General features: G+C 26.7%; 1 protein-coding gene across 1 annotated transcript in view; it reads right to left on the reverse strand.

Annotated features, from left to right (window-relative positions):
- LOC145833015 (uncharacterized) overlaps window positions 1-6,320 on the reverse strand; it is a 31,688-nt gene extending 25,368 nt beyond the window's left edge. Inside the window, exons 1-4 of the mRNA XM_082940218.1 lie at window positions 6,221-6,320; window positions 3,602-3,743; window positions 3,373-3,454; window positions 1,480-1,651 (exon numbers count right to left, since the gene is read on the reverse strand). Coding sequence (XP_082796344.1) covers window positions 1,480-1,651; window positions 3,373-3,454; window positions 3,602-3,743; window positions 6,221-6,299 — 475 coding nt within the window. The 5' untranslated portion in view covers window positions 6,300-6,320. The remainder of the gene's footprint in view (window positions 1-1,479; window positions 1,652-3,372; window positions 3,455-3,601; window positions 3,744-6,220) is intronic.
- Between the last annotated feature and the right edge of the window lie 10,404 nt (window positions 6,321-16,724).

Raw genomic sequence — 16,724 nt, forward strand, 5'->3', positions numbered from 1 at the left:
TAGCTTGTTAGCCGGTTAAAAATTTTTTGGCTATCATACTAAACAGGCTGCAGATTTGTAAATTTTTGTAAATTTTTTTAGATCACAATTTTTTGTTTAAACTTTTCTGTTTCAATTAATTGTCAGGCGATAGTAAGTGATTTAGTTGTTGAAACAATCAGTTATCGACAACTATTATTTGTTTTTAGTCGGCTTGAATAAAATACTTGTTCGCACATATGAACGGAGCAAAATAATTTTTCAGTTTTAACAAAAATAAAATAAGAATTTTAGAGCTACAAGTAAAAACTTTTTATTGAAAACAATAATTTAAAATCTTTTTTTTTTGTGCCGCCTGTCAGTTTTATAGATAAGCTTGTCAGCAAAGATAAAATTTAAGCACTTAAAAAACGTTTGAAAAACAAATGTCTGCCAAAACGATTTTGCAGGGAGTAAGTATTGATGATTATGAGCTTCTGATAAATTCTATTTAGTCTTAAAGTTTATGGCATCAGTAAATATTTTCATTATAAAGTTTGAAGTTTAATTTTATACTTTTTATAAGCATGAACGAAAGTTTTGTTTTTATTCCCGTGTTTATTTGATATTTTACGGTTATTATACAAATCCGAAAAAAAGAAATGAATGAAAAGTAATTGTTTTGCAAAAATAAAAGCTAAATTCTAAAATCTAATTTAGTTTTATAGGATGCGACAACAGTAAAAAAGTTTTAGTAAAAATGTTTACCTTTAAATGTGCATCTAGGCAAAAAAAAATGTTAGCTAGTTAATTGTAGTCTACACTTAATGCATGGATAAAAAATAGTTTATTATAACTGCCTACTTCCAAGTAAGTGTGTTTGTTTTTATACAGCTTTAGAAAAACATGTATAAGTAAACAACACTTACACAAAACTAACATAACATCAAAAGTTTTTACCTTATGAAAGTAATATTGCTACAACTAATGAAAGTTGTTGTAAGTTTTTTTGTGTTATTTCTATTCTACAAAAACAGTAAAACGTTGCATAAAAAATCAAACAATTGGTCTCAGAAGCTTTAATTTTTTTTAATTTGCTAATAAAAATTTAAATTTTTAAAAACACTGTTTTGTAATTATTAAGTTTATACACACAGTTTTCCTAAGTGGGAAATATCGCCTATTTAGAAACGGTTTAGGCTATCAGGGGGTAATGATTATTTAGACACCGAAAAAATAAAAGATGTAATTAACTAGTAACGGAGCGATTTTTAACAAACAGGGCCGATTACAATTAATTTTTGGGGGCGTTTTTGAAAGTGAGTTAAGAAAACCCTCAAACAACAACAGTTTTTTAACTTAAACAAAAGTAAACATAATTTACGAACTTTTTCGAACAACAGTATACTTTTTTAAACGTTTTAAACTGATTGTTCACAAACTAATTAAAACACCGAATCAACGTAAAACTTGAAAAACTCTCAAGCCAAAACAACTGACAAAACAACAAAAAATGCTGACCAGTGTGTATCCATATTTCGACGCTGGTCAGGTTTGCGTTGGAAAGCTGCTCGTTCGGTATGTCGAAGCGGACCGCCACTTTTCTGCCCTCACTTTCAACTGTGACGTCATTTTCCGGACCGTCGTGTTCTCGACCTTTGAACAGCGTAGTGTTTGCGTCGAAGTTGATTATCTGCAAAATTTAGTTCAATTCAACACCGATAATTAACTTTTTTTTAAGCTCGTCTTGTGCACTTTGCCTTGACATGTGATGGCGTTTGCTTTGATAACTCGGTAAAATGTGATACGAAGTTTGAATGATTTAGTTTTTAATGATTTGAAGTTGTAAACAAGTATGGAAGGGTTGAACGATTAGTAACAACATGTTTATTAACAAAATGTTTGTACTTTGCTGGTTTGCAGTATAGAAATTTATTATTTAAAAATTATTTTAAAATGTTTTAACTTTTTATTTAAAATGTTTATTTATTTTGTTTAATGTTGGCGTTTCGATAGTGATTGTTTTTACTCGCTGGTAATTATACGTCTTTTTAGATAAATATATAAACTTGACAGTGTTTTACAAAAAAAAATCGAACTCTTGTTTTTTTATTTGTCAAGTAAGGCCAATTTTTCTAAACAGTCGACGTGACTGAAGAGATACTTCACATCAAAATTATTCATGACGTCACATAAGCGATTGTCTCGTCATAAATCGCGAAACTGTCGGCGCGTGAAAGTCCAATTACTACCGTGACTCAACTCGAAACGCGAACTTCAAAGGAAATCGCCGCAACAAACATTTTAATTGCATTTGTGTGCAATAAAGATGCTTGAAGTTGATTTTTGAATTAAATTTTACCTTAAGTGTATTTAAACTAGGCATTAGTGATTTTTTATTGAGAAGTTGTCGTTTATTTTTAGTCATTTACTTTGAATACATTTTATATATAATATACAATATATAAAATAAGGTTAATGTTTAAACTTAAACACTTTTAACTGAGCCCACTTGAAGGGCTTTTAAATAATTTAACTGGCTGATGATTAAAGCTTTATGAAAAATTAAAGCTTTATGAAACATATGTTCCAGAATTTTTAAAATCGCCATTTTAATGAATTAATATACAATATATATATAATACATTAATATATTTTTTAACAACTTTAAACAATTTAACCACAGTGCATTTTGTAGAATGAGTGCTCTCATTTAGGTTGGAGGTATCCTAAATTCATACTCACACTAAATAGCAAGATAGAATTTTTAAAAAACTTACGACGTAAGTGACTTGTGATATAGTTAAAAAAATTCAAATGAGAAACTTATACAACGAACGTTCATTAAAACTTAAAGATACCATAATCTACAAAGCTTTTATTTTAACCCACAACTTGATTGAAGTATTTTCAATTTATTCGTTACTAAGCTATTGAAAAACGACATAACTTTTATACCTTAAGTAAATAATAAATACAACAAAAACACAAAGAACGGTTAGCATAGCGGGAAATTTAAAAATTAAAGTTTTTGTTATTACTGCAAACAAAACCTAAAGAAAGTTGGTGGTTTGGGTGAGTTTAAGTATATGAATGATCAATATCGTGGATATATTGATAGTAATAAATATATATAAAGTATGAAACAAATAAAAATCATGGTGACAATGATAAAAAAATTATTAAATGTACTATAACGTTATTATTTTAAATAAAACCTCAAGAAAATTGTATTAATGAAAATAAAGTTAACAAAAAATATACGTATACTAATTAAAAAAAACCTAAAGAACTTTTTAGGCGTAGGTGAGTCGAGGTATTTAAATGACCAAACACGTGGGTACAATGACGATAATAAACAAATGTAAAAATATAAAAATTTAACTGAATTCGAATATTAATAACAAACCAAACCTCAAGAAATTTTGCGGTGTAGGTTAGTTGTGGCATGTGGATTAATAACTTCGTCGGTATGCTGGCGGCTTCGTATCTCTTACTAAGCGTTATAAATTTATTAAAAGTTAACAGTTTCATAATATAATATAATAGTTAGTATAAAATATAAAAACTATATAATAAAATATAAAAATAATCTAAAATAAATCTGTTCAAGTTTAATTTTTTCCAACAATTTTTTATCAACCTCGTTTCGTACCGCCATTCGCACCTAGTGGTCGAGGGGAATTTTTGGTGGTGGCCGAAATGGCCCCCAGTGTGTTTGATGCCCGTGGAGAGCTCCGTGTTCTCTAACCCTTTGTGCAACTGCGAGCATATTTCGTATCCGCCTGTGAAGTTTGAACATGCAAAATTTGTAAAAATGTTCTAGGTGAGTCGCTTTACACGAAGAATTTTTTATAAGCTGTTTCACGTGTAGTGAATGACAATCAAATAAAAAAAAAATAATTTAACTTTTACTAAAACTGTAAAACTCGGGCATATCTCGTAGCCGCCTGTGAAGTTTGATCCGCTTAGAATCAACTTATAATTTTAAAGTTAGTTTTAAATGTATTATTTAAAGTACTTAAAAAGATTTCCATTTTATTTTTTTTTTTTTGCTTTATACATAATTTAACATCAGCATGAGAATATCGCCCAACTCAAAACATATTTCGCATTCATCTGCAAAGTTTGGTTTTGAGTTGCAAAAAATTTTTAAGCTGAATTTTTTTTTTGACAAGCTGTTTCACGTGTATAAGCACGGTAATCACAGAAAAAAAGTTAATAATATACAATAGAAAATCACATTTTCTGTAAATTTTTTTGCAGTAACGCTGGGAACAAACTTGTTACTTTGGAGTGAACTCTTAATTTGTTTGTTAAAAAGTACTAACTAAGACTTCCATACTAAATTTTTAATTAACTGTTCACTTAAATGCTTTAAATCAATTTTTCAATTAATATCGATCATATTAGGTAGTCTTTGTTTTGATTTGTACTTTTAAAACTAAAAAAAATCAAATTGATGACCGGATTGGCATGATCAAACCTTATTTATAACATAGCTTTAAAGTCCGAATCAAATTAAGGTTTTTATGATTATGATTTATAATTTTGTTTTTTAACTCAATTAAATGAGAAAACTTTGAAAGCAAATATTTGTTTTTATCATTAGTATACTTATAACGTAATTTAGGTATTCATGATGTTTTTTTAATCATAATTTATTATCTTTTTTGCACTCACTGATAGAACTTCTGTTTATAAGTTGTCCGCCCTTTTACATTCTAAATTAATTAGATCTTTGTTATTATGCTAATTTTTAAATCTACAAATCTATATACAAACAGTTGTAATTTTTTTTTTGCATACAAATGTTTACAAAACCTTTTTTATGGACTTAACCTCTCAATTATGTTTTCAATGGAACTAATACAAGAGTCAATAGACTTTTGCTTTTACCTATATGCAAGTTATTTTTATCTGCTAAACAGTGTATACATAACTGTATTGCATAAAATACTTAGTGTTAAAACTTTCAAAACCGTTTTCAATAAAACTAGAGCAAAATAGTCCAATAACGAGCATTGTTATTAAGCAAACAGCAGCATATCAGTAATGATGCAACATCAAGCACGTTTGAAATCAAACTTTGTTTGAAGCGAATCGAGCAAAAAATGACGTCACAAAAAGAATAAAATTACGTCACTAAAAACTGAAATCCCCAGTCAACCGCACGTAGTGTTTGTTTATCTAGACTTAAACGATATTTCGTTTGAACTTAAAGATGAATCATAAAAATACTTTTTGTTAGTTTTATCTTGATTTACAACTGTTGTTGTATTTTTTCTAGCTTAAATTATTAAAAAAAATTTATAAAGTAGCACAATTAGTTTAGTAACAAACAAAAAAACGTAATTTGACATTTAAAAATTTAATTCAACGCTTAAATGTTCATGTATATTTTTTACAAACAATAAATGCTTATAAAAAAGGCTTGAATAGAATCTTGCTAAATAAATAATTAAATAAAGCAGATAATTACTTTTAAGCACAAATTTTCTTAAAACTATTTTATGATAAAAAAAAATTCAAAGTTATGTTTCTTGAAAACATTCTTTTAATAGTTCAAAAACCACTGTTTACAACTTAGAAACATTAGTTTAAAAAAACAACAATAACAAATGAATTATGATATGTTAGAAGGAAGTTCACAGACTTCTATTTTTAGTACAAACATCACTCAAAACTTATCTTGATGTGAAAACTCAAATAAAATTGTCTACTGATTCTATTATCTCTGCATAAACAAGCAGAATATAAATGTCACTACTCTATTATCTTTTCACAAACATGCAATTATCTCTACGTTGAAATGTGACTCACATGTAACTATGTTGTGGCTTCCGTTTTAATCTAATTATCAACAAAACTTTGATCATTGTATTTATATGTGTATATCAATTGAACTCACTACAGTCGTTATTAGACTTGTATATATGTACATAAACATATTAATTTTGTAATTAATAATGATAATATATATGACAATACTCACTATTTTTTAGTATACTTTTACGTACAAGTAAGATTTACTAAAATGTAAATTTGAAGTTTTTCAAAAACAATCGTTTTCGGAGAGACTAGCTGATTTTGTCAAATTACAAGAAACAATAAAACTATTCAAGCTTTAAATAAAGGCAGTTTTAAATAATTAAGCAAAAATTTATTCTAGCGTTAAATTTCAATTGAAGGTTAATTAGTAATCAATTATTTGATTAATTTGTTGTTTACTTATTATTAGATATATATCAACATGACTCACCAGGGATATATAATTGTTGACAGTTCGCGCAAATTAAAATTGTGGCTGCAATCACCAACAGACTCGTCGTAATGTGCATTGCATATATTTTAAATAAAATGATTCTGCAATTAAAAATATTTTGAAATCTGCTTCTTTTCTCAGCATGATAACTAGTTTTAAGTTGCAAGTGGTTTAAAACCAAGCAAAAGTTTCTTTTAATTAGTTGTTTTTTGAATAAATTTTTAAAACTATTATTGTGCTAGTATCAATTTAATTTGTACTTCTTTTTTTGTGTATGAAGTACTAAGATACTTATTAAACAAAGAAGCTTAACATAAAATAAAAAAATTTATTTGTTATTATCAATTTTTACAATTAAGCATTTAAAACAGATCTTTTCGTAAAAAAAATTACCTTAAAACAAACAGACTTTATAAAAATTAAAACTAATTCTGTGAGAAAAACAGGAATTTTAGTTCTTCAAACAAACAGTTTTAAACACTTACAGCTGATGCTGTCAACTTGGAAGGCCTTCAAAGCTGCTAACTAATTTCACTCGCTTCAACAAACTTTAATTAATAAACGCTGTTGTTTTTGATTGGCATTCGATGTAGTAAACTCTCACAACTCTAGGCTTGATAAAAAATAAAGGTTTTACTCACTTATTGCAGTACTTAAATTGTTTTAAAGTGTTTAGATGATTTTTTTATGAACAAAAATATTTGAGAGGTCAAAAAAACACCTTTTTTAAGCACTACATGAAAAAATCTTACAACTATAAATTCTGCATAAAAGTTATCAAGTTTCAATCAAAATAAACAAAAAGCTTATTTTAACTGTTCAACAAACTATTATTAACTGTAACCAGCTTAGGCCAAAATTTCTGACCAGGCTAACCGCAAACACTCGTTTATCCGTGCCTTTTCAAAAACGAGAGAAAATAAAAACAAACTCGAAAAAAAATGTTCACATTCGAACTTCAACGCCGGAAAACACCACACTGAAATACAAAACACCCATTAAGATTTGAATTAAACGCTAGTTGTACGCGAAAAATCGCTTTGACATTCTAACACTATGTAAACAAACGTGAAACCGTTCAACCGTTACTGTCCCGAGGTATCAAAACAAAATATCAATTTTCACACAATTTTCACGGGCTGCCATGTTGTAAGCTCTTTCTATAAATTAAATGGACCGAATCAAAGACTGGTTCAAACTATAAAAGTATACAGGCAAATGCATATAAATGTATGCACTTATGACAATATGATTGTGTTCTATCGAAAAAGGCATATAAAAATATTTTTAACCATCTACAAAATTAGTATCATCTATTCAAGTACAAATTTAAAAAAAAAATTCTTACGCTTTTATCAGCAATATTTTGAGTCTGAACGGGATCAAACGGCTTTCACACTTCATTTATTTATATTTATCTAATCCCTTTTTCTTTTCAACGAACCAATTCAATGTATGAATCGGTTTGAATTTTAAGGTTTTTTTCAACGAACCAACTCAATATATGAATCAGTTTGAATGTTAAGGTTTTTTTCAATTTGTGAATTTTATCTTGCTATCTAGTGCAAACACACGCTTATCTTCCGTACACGAGCAAAACGTAAACAGTTTGCATTTCTCAAGATTTTTTCTGTTTGTTTTGTGGTGACTTCAGACAAATTCGCGGTGATTTGTTAACACAAGTGTTTGTACAATGTCCGTTTCGGCGATAATGTTGTACAGTTTTGATGTTTACTGGAATATGAGGTATAGCTTTTTTGTAGCTACCTTAGGTTATTATTTATGATTGTGAACGCTTAACCTGTTTATTAACTATTTGCGACAAAATTGTGATGATTTGTACGAACTTTGTTTGTTTTTTGTCTAGAAAAAATATTGTACTTTTAATTTTTTACTGAAAATATGAGGTTTAACTGGCTTGTATTGATATTTTTGATTTTTAGACATAACTATAAACATGTAACCTGTTTATTAGCTATTTGCGACAATTTTGTGATGATTTGTATAAGTTTTGTTTGTTTTTTGTCTGGCGAAAATGTGTATGTTTGAATGTTTACTGAAAGTACAAAGTTAGTCTGTTTTGTAGTAATATTTTTGATTTTCAGACACAGTTGTTAACATCTACTTTATGTATAAAAAATGTTTTCGACAAACTTTTGATACCCGTATTTGTTTTCTGTCTGTTTCCAAAGTAAATTTGTAATCATAAAGTTGAACCTAAAAGTTAATAAAAAAAACAATTGTGTATTTTCTTAACTGCAAAAATTTTGTGGTGATTTTCAAAGTTTTTGTTTGTTTTTTGTTTTCTGACGTTAATGTTTCTATTTTTAAGGTTTATGACTATGCAGAATTCAAACAAACTGTGAGTTTTTTTATTGTTTAATATTTTGTTAATTTTTTTTAACGTTTGTCAAAAAAAAGTAAAAAGAGTTCAAAAAAAACAATTTAAACCAAAATAAACAAATTCGTACTGAAAAAAGTTTATGAAACTCATCATTAACTAAAATTAAACTTAAAATAAACAATTTAAATTAATAATATTAATACTATTCTAACTAAAAAATAACACTCTAAAAAAATAAATATTGTTTACTAGTACTAAAAAAACATAACTCCAACCGTACTACATTAATAATCATCATTTCAGTAATAAATACTTGAAATACTAAAAAGAATTTGAATGTGGGAAAAGTCTCCAGTAACCTTTGCGCTTAATTCCGCGAATAGAATGAGAGAGAAGCCCACCTGCAATTAAATTGAGCTTAACAATGGCAGTTGAGGCGACAATATATGGGCTCAACTGGTGAGACGCAGCTGTATACAGGAAGTAATACGGACTCGAGTGGTATTTGCATGGCGATCTTTACTCAGCATGTTGAAAAAATAGCTAAATTTAAAAATATAACACTTTATGTATTTTTAGTTTTAGTTATAGTAAAATAAAATTGTTTAACAAAACTTTAATAAACTTGTTCTAGCGAACACGAAAATTATGTTTTAAAAAGAATCACTTGCATGAGATTTTTATTTAGCATGTTGGGTGTATTGAAAAATTAGCTGAATTTTAAAAATATAACACTCTATGTATTTTAGTTTTAGTTATAGTAAAATAAAATTGTTAAATATGACTTTAATGAACTTTTTCTAGCGAACACAAAAACTACGTTTTTTAAAGAATCACTTGCACGAGATTTTTATTTAGTATGTTGGTTAAAAAACTTTTTTTTTGAGAATTTTTAATTCAATTAGTTTTTTATTAAAAAAGTAATTTGACTACCTTATCAAACTTAAAAACTGGGCATTGCTTTAAATTTCCATAGATTAAATAGAAACTGCTTATTTATTAAATACTTGGTATATAAATCAATACACATAAGTTATCAAAATTCAACTGGATATTGCTGGGTTTTAGCAATTTTGCTTGTAAAAGCTTTGTAAGGTCAAATCTAAAAGTTTTTTAGCGAACAATTTTGTTTAAATTTTAACACAAAAAAGTGCAAACAACTTTATACTTCATTAAGATAAAAATTGAAGGAAATTCGAGTTACTTTTTATTTTCTTCGTTTCGTTTTTAGAAACTTGAAGCACAAAGTAACATAACTTAAGTTACACTTGTGCAAACTTTTATACTTTTGCTTATTTCTCGTTTTTTAACACAGTATTAGTTGGTCTGATGTTTGTTTTACACAAAACAAGTTTTAAAAACCATCTTAATTTAATACTTTTTACATGAAAACAATAAAATTCAATTGCTATATCAATGTCTTAAATGTCATTATCAAAAATTTTAAAGTAACTAGTACTAAAAGAACTTTTTAAAAATACTAAAACATTACCGTAAATAATCGCTATTTCTTAACATAATGAAACATATGTTTCGAGTTTATTTTGTCTATCATTAAAAGTAAGTTGACCTTATAACACATTTTGACCGTTGAACGTAAACAAAACAAAAGTTTAAAACACACAGCTGTTAAAATGTTATCACTTGGAAAATAGTCTTTTTTTTTTATAGCTGCCCATTTTTTATTGTGCGATGATGTAATAAAACTTGAAGCACTTTAGCTTTCTATAATGTAAATAAAAAGATTGTCTTTAACAAAATTAGTACTGTGACACCCTTAGTAAAACAGTTTTTATTTAAATACTAGTTTTAAAAATAAAATACTACTGTACTTTTTCTTCTTTTTTTAACAAAAATGCTTCTACAATGATGAAGTAAAACATTGTTCTAGAATTATAAAACAAGCACACTTAAATTAAATAACTTTGTAAATACAAAAAAAAATAAGATGCAAAACATTTAATTTTGTCATTTAAATCAATAACTAGATAAATAAATCACAAACTGAAAATATTTTTATTTATAGGCGAAAACGATATTTAATTAATTATATCAAGCAAACCACAACAAACGATTCTTGATAAAATAAAATGAACTTTGAACAAACAGCTGTTGTCGAATCAACAGATTACTGTCGAATAGTTGATGAACTTGTAATCATTTATAAATGCTAGTGCTAGTTTCTTGTGTAAATAACTGTTTTTATAAAAACTAAGTAATTTTTTAAATGTACTTATAATTTTTTCTTTAAAATGTTTTTTTTAAAGCAAACTGTTAGAATAGTTTGAAAATATTGTCTTAATATCAAGCTATTTTAAACCATTCATAAATGCTAGTGCGTGTTTTGTACATATGTTTTTGAAGTTTTGTGATTTCCTGTTGTACAACGTTATCAATAGTTATTTGAAATGTTATATGAGAAACAGGGCAAAGTATTATTTTTTATAAAAGACGACTTGGTCTTTAATTTTATGCTTTCAAAACAGTTTTTAATATCTTAAACTTTTAAGTAATTTTTTAGGTTTATAAACTTTCAAAATTCCTCAAAGTAGCAATAAAACAAAAATGAAAAATGAAAATGGTTTAATATTATTTACCAAGGTCTAACAAATTTTTGTGTATGAACTATAAAAAAAACAGTTCTTTACATTTTATGAGTTCAAACTAAAACAAAAAGTTTTTTGAAGACACAACAAAAAATCGTACGTGTATTATTTAATTGTTTGTTTTCCAAAATTTAATGTATAACTTTAAAGAGTCAAATCATTAACCTTTAATTTGAATTTCGATAGATCTTTATAAAAAGTTTCTAAATCTGTTTTCAGAATTTTAAATTATGTGTATAAACTGGGTGAAATCCGAGAAAAGTTATAAGACCTAAATTTCGAAAAGCAAAAACTGTAATAATCGTTAAATTTGTTAAGTTAAGTAAAATATAACATTTTTTTTAAATATAAGATAATAAATTGTTCATTGGTTTTGCAGTATACTAAGTTTATAAAGTGTTTTAATGGTGCCACAAACAAGTACTTTGTATTATAACATTTTGAAATAATAAAATCCATAGTAAAGCTTCATATATGATTATGGGGAAAGCTTAAATTAACCTTTCACTTGATAAAAAAAATTCTGAGTAATTTTAGCTCTAACTAAAAGTTATACAACCAGCGCAAAGTTTTTTATCATACAGACTTCCAAATCAAATAAATTTTTCCTACAAACTTAATCAAAGCTATTTAAGAAAGTATACTAAACTAAAATAAGAAGAGACTATTTATCTATAAACATAAATTGTTTTTGTTTACTCGTTTAACTAAAGTTTTTATTCCAGTTTTACACAAAACAGTACTCAGTTTTATTTATTTCAACTTTATACTATTGTTTTTTTTACATATTGTTTATAAATATATGAGCTTAAAGAAATACAGATATGTGTAGACTGGTAAAAACAAAGGCAAACTTTAGAAATGAACCTAAAATTCAAAATGTTACATATAAAAACAATATAAAATATATAAAAACAGATATTACTAAATGATTAATTCTCCGGTTTTGTATCAATTTAAAATTGTTTTTTTTTTCAAAAGTTATTTTAAAACGAGGATTTAATGTATCCAGCAACGACAGCTTGCGGATAAAAATCAAACTTTTTTTTTTCATTGCTATGTCTCCTAGAAGTTTTATCACACAAACAACTACGCCTGCATAAAAATAACAATAAATTTAAATAGAGATTTAGTTCTGAGTTAAAAAATAATTTTTATGCTTCTTTATTACACATCTTATTTAAATACATTTTTTCTACTAGCAGCTTCTTTCGTTTAAACTCTCCGTTTAGTTCTAGTTTGTATACTTTTTTTTTCAAACCTGTTAAAAGTTTTTAAATGTTATTATTTTATAATGTTTAGTTTGTTCGTGTGCTTTGTAAAGTTTGTCAGTATTTATTTTGATTTTAAAACTATTTAGTCTTATTTGAAAGCATTGCTTAAATATACGATTAAAGACTTAAAAAAATAAAAAGTTGGTTGTGTCTGCGTTTATATAAAATACAAGTAGTTTCAAAACTTTTCAACCACACTCATCATTTAGCAAGCCTCTTAAGCTTAAGTAACTTAATTGGTCAAGACTAGACGCATATTGGTTTACAAAAGAAAGTTAATGCGTTCATATTAGCTAGATGAAGAAAAACACAAATTCTGGCAACTTTGCTTAATTATAGATTTACGTCTATTTTTTAACCCAAGTACTGCCTTTAATATTTGGTTCTTATTAGTTTTATAATTTTTATATTTTAAATAAATAAGGCAGCTCTTTCACAATAGTAACATTTGTTGTTACAAACTTTATTGTATTGTTAAAAAACTTATTCTATATATTTTATTTTAAACTTCGTTTCACATGTTGCTGTTAAACCTAGTCACTTTAAGTAATATTAAAATCATTTTATCTCAAGCAAAAGAGATTTGAATATTTTTTTCTGTTAAGTAATATTTTAATGCTAAAAAATATAAGATTACTGTTTAAATGGTGAATTATAAATGTAACCTTACGGTAAAATTATATTTAATAAAACAAATTTGTTCAGAACTGTTAATTTTGTTCAAATGGTCTAAAAAAATTTTCTATATATTATTGATATACAAAAAACCGTTTGATAAAGTTGTTCCGAAAGAATTATTACATTAAAGGAGAAGGCGAAGATCAGCGTTTTCTAGTTTTCTATAATGATTATATTTTTCTAATACTTATTTTTTAATAAAATATTTATGACAAAAACAGATTTAAACTTTATTATTTGACTTTAAAAGCAATTTATTTAGAGCTAATGATATTTTTTAAATATTCTCAAAGCAATTTTTAATATAAAATGGATATACTTAAACAACGTTTGAGTTTAATTACATTTTGTCCGAAAGAATTATTACAACAAAACTTTATTTATTTTAACTGCCCACTTGGCACAAACTTCAAAATAATCGCACTCTTTATTAGACATTGCCTCTTTACTAGTTATACTACCAGTTTACAATTTCGCTCCCTTACTAGTTATTGCCAAAATTATTCCCGAAATTACCAAAAAGGTGTCGTTATTGCCATTCTTGAAAAATATACTGCGAATGAAAGAAAGTAAGAGTAAAAACTTATCAAAGAACCTATTTTTGTACAACAATATTAAATAAAATTCGATAAAAGTAAAATCTATAACACAATTTTATTTTTCTACTATTTATAGTAGACTTGGTAAAAATCACTAGTGTTGAAAAATACCCGGCTTTGATAGATAAGATAGTTTAAATCCTACTGCCGGTAAATTTTAATACTAAAAACAGTGCTTTTTACCAAGTCTGGTAATGAATGTATTTTTATTCGAGCAAAACGCGATTGAAATAAATTTAGTTTCAAAGTAGCCGTAAAACACGAGATGAAAAAACAAATTCAAACTTCAAATATTTCAGAGAGTTGTAGATGGTAATTGAGTTTTTAAAAATGCTCTACAACTTTGAAAGTCAGTGTCTGAGTCAAAAATTACAAACTTTAATATTCAAAGCTTTCGTCATTTATTAACATATTTTCAATGATAACCCGGTTGTAATAAAATATGTTTTTTTTTCTATGCAGTTTAGCTGTTTATAATGTTTACAAATCTTTTTTTTAGTTTAAATTTAATAAATAATACCTTAATTTGTTTTAAATGTTTAAATTAATTAAGAATGTTATTTATTTAGTGTGATAAAAGCTGTTTTAAATTTAATTTAGTAGTTAGCTTTTTATTAGTATTAAAAATTTTGTTTTAAATGTTTTGTTTTTATTTATATTGGTTTTTCATTAAAAAATATCTTAATAAACTTCGAAAGCTTTGAATAACATAGTTTGTATACGTTTCACATAGACATTCTTAAAGCTCAATCAAAATATTAAAAATCTATAAAATATTTTTTTATTTTTGAGTTTTTTTAGAATCTTTGCTGAATGTAGCAGTTTTGACTACTGTCGCAATGAAAGTAAATTTTTCTTTGCGGTTGTACAGTATTTCTTGCCAGTATTTGCAAATGCTTGATGCCTGGAACTGTTTTAACATATTTTATGTTCTCATAAACAATCAAATCGAAATCTTCCAGTTCAGCGTATTGTTCTATCCATCCTTTGATTTCTTCGGCGCTTGCATTCACATTACCGAACCACAAAACCCAATTTGTAATGCCATCTTCGTAGTGGTAGGGCCAAGCACTCTTCATTAAGACCCGCGCATTTTCTGTTGTAAACATTTTTGTATAATGCTAAGTCTTGTAGAAATTTGTACAAGAGGTTTTAGTGGTTTAATATATAATTTTTGACCGTGTAAATTAATAACAGTAACTCGTACCAAGAGTTTTTTTAAAATTAATTTTATGGCCCTTAACTTATCCTACAGTATGTTCAAAATGTTCATACTTTCAATAGGCTGGGGAACAAAGAGCTTCCCAGTGTTCCGCTCCTTCTCGGTGGGCATGCCGAACACCTCGTGCTTGATCTGAGACTCGATTTCGCGCCACACCTCTTTATTCTTCTCCCTGGCCTCCTCGTACCGCCACTCCGACTCTTCAGATCTGTACCCGTGCATCTCTCCGGCGAAGAAGCAACTCTCAGCGAACTCCCAGGTCATCGGCACGTCGCGTTGTTTCAGCTCGTATCTTTTTTGGCGGTTTTTCGTCACACAAGACTCGATCGAACCCGGTGCGTCTGTTTAAACGTCTTGATAATATTTGATTACATTTTTTTAAATCGTCGCTAGACTCTTTAAAATAAAAAAAATTCCGAAAGTCCTAAATTTTGGAACACCTAAATTGCTACTAGTTAAAATTAATATTTTACTTTTTACTAGAATTTAGAAACTTTATAATAAAAAAAGAAATAAAATAATTACGTTTATGAAGTTCTCGATAAAAGTACTGGACAGACTTCTTTTGTTTTCTCACTTGAAGCAACTCTGTAATAACTTTTTTCGAATTAACTACTGGAGTTGTACATAAAGCAATTACTTGAGACGTATTTGGAGCTAATACTAAAGCTTTACTTGGAGCTAATACTGGAGTTGTTTTTGGATCAAGTACTGGAGCTATATTTGAATCAGCTACTGAATGTGTATTTTGAGCTAATATTGGAGGTCTGTATAGAGCAACTGCTTGAGATGTATTTGGATCAACTACTTGAGGTGTATTTAGAGCAACTGCTTGAGATGTGTTTGGAGCAACTACTCGAGATGTATTTGGAGCTAATTTTGGCTTTTGGTTGTTGGTAGCTGAAAAAAAAACTGTTAGACTAAAGATTTAAAATTTATTTTCAAACTAATAGAATATTTAATTATTAAAAAATATAAATACTTTATGTTTCATTTAACTAAGTAAGAAACTATTTTACGTTAATTTACGTCTTTTATAGACAAATAGTATAATTTTTTGAATTTCTTTTACTTTGATCTTTAAAAGAATGTTTTCCTAAATAATGTATAGATAACTTAAATAAGTAACAAATAAAATATAGGAAAGTAGTAAAGATTATGATCAAGAGACTGTTAAGGTTAATAAAAATAATTCTTAATATAAATACTAAAAGCAAGTAAATAATTAAAAATGGTTTATTTAATTATAATATTTTTAAAGCATATTAGTTATGTTTAATATTTTACTGCTGATTAAAACCTTCATAAGAATAAAGTTAATAGGTAACTTTTAGTATTAAGTTGTGTGACTTACAATTCAATTCTTCCTTATCAGAAACCTTTTTACTGTGTATTCTCACGGAAATACGATCATCACTTACACATTGTTTGATTGAGGTTTTTTCTGATTTCTTACTCAAATCCCCATCCATATTAAATTTGTTTTAGTAAATTTTACACAGCCTAAAATAGTTCGGTTTAATAAAAATTAAAACTTGCTGTACAAAATGTTGATTTTGAATACTTTAAACATAAAATAGTTTTTACTTTAGTTAAAACAATAACGTTTATTGTTTGTTTTTAACTAAGACATTAACGACATAAAAGAAAATTAATAAACAATCAAATCTTATTAAGAAAATTGATATTGGACACATAAATGGTACTTAATAAATTAGTTAAACAAAATTTAGACATACATCAATTTTATACAAAATCATTCGTAAAACAGTTTTTAA

Source organism: Thalia democratica, chromosome 4, assembly GCF_965202585.1.
Source record: "Thalia democratica chromosome 4, ktThaDemo2.hap1.1, whole genome shotgun sequence".
Classification (NCBI taxonomy): domain Eukaryota; kingdom Metazoa; phylum Chordata; class Thaliacea; order Salpida; family Salpidae; genus Thalia; species Thalia democratica.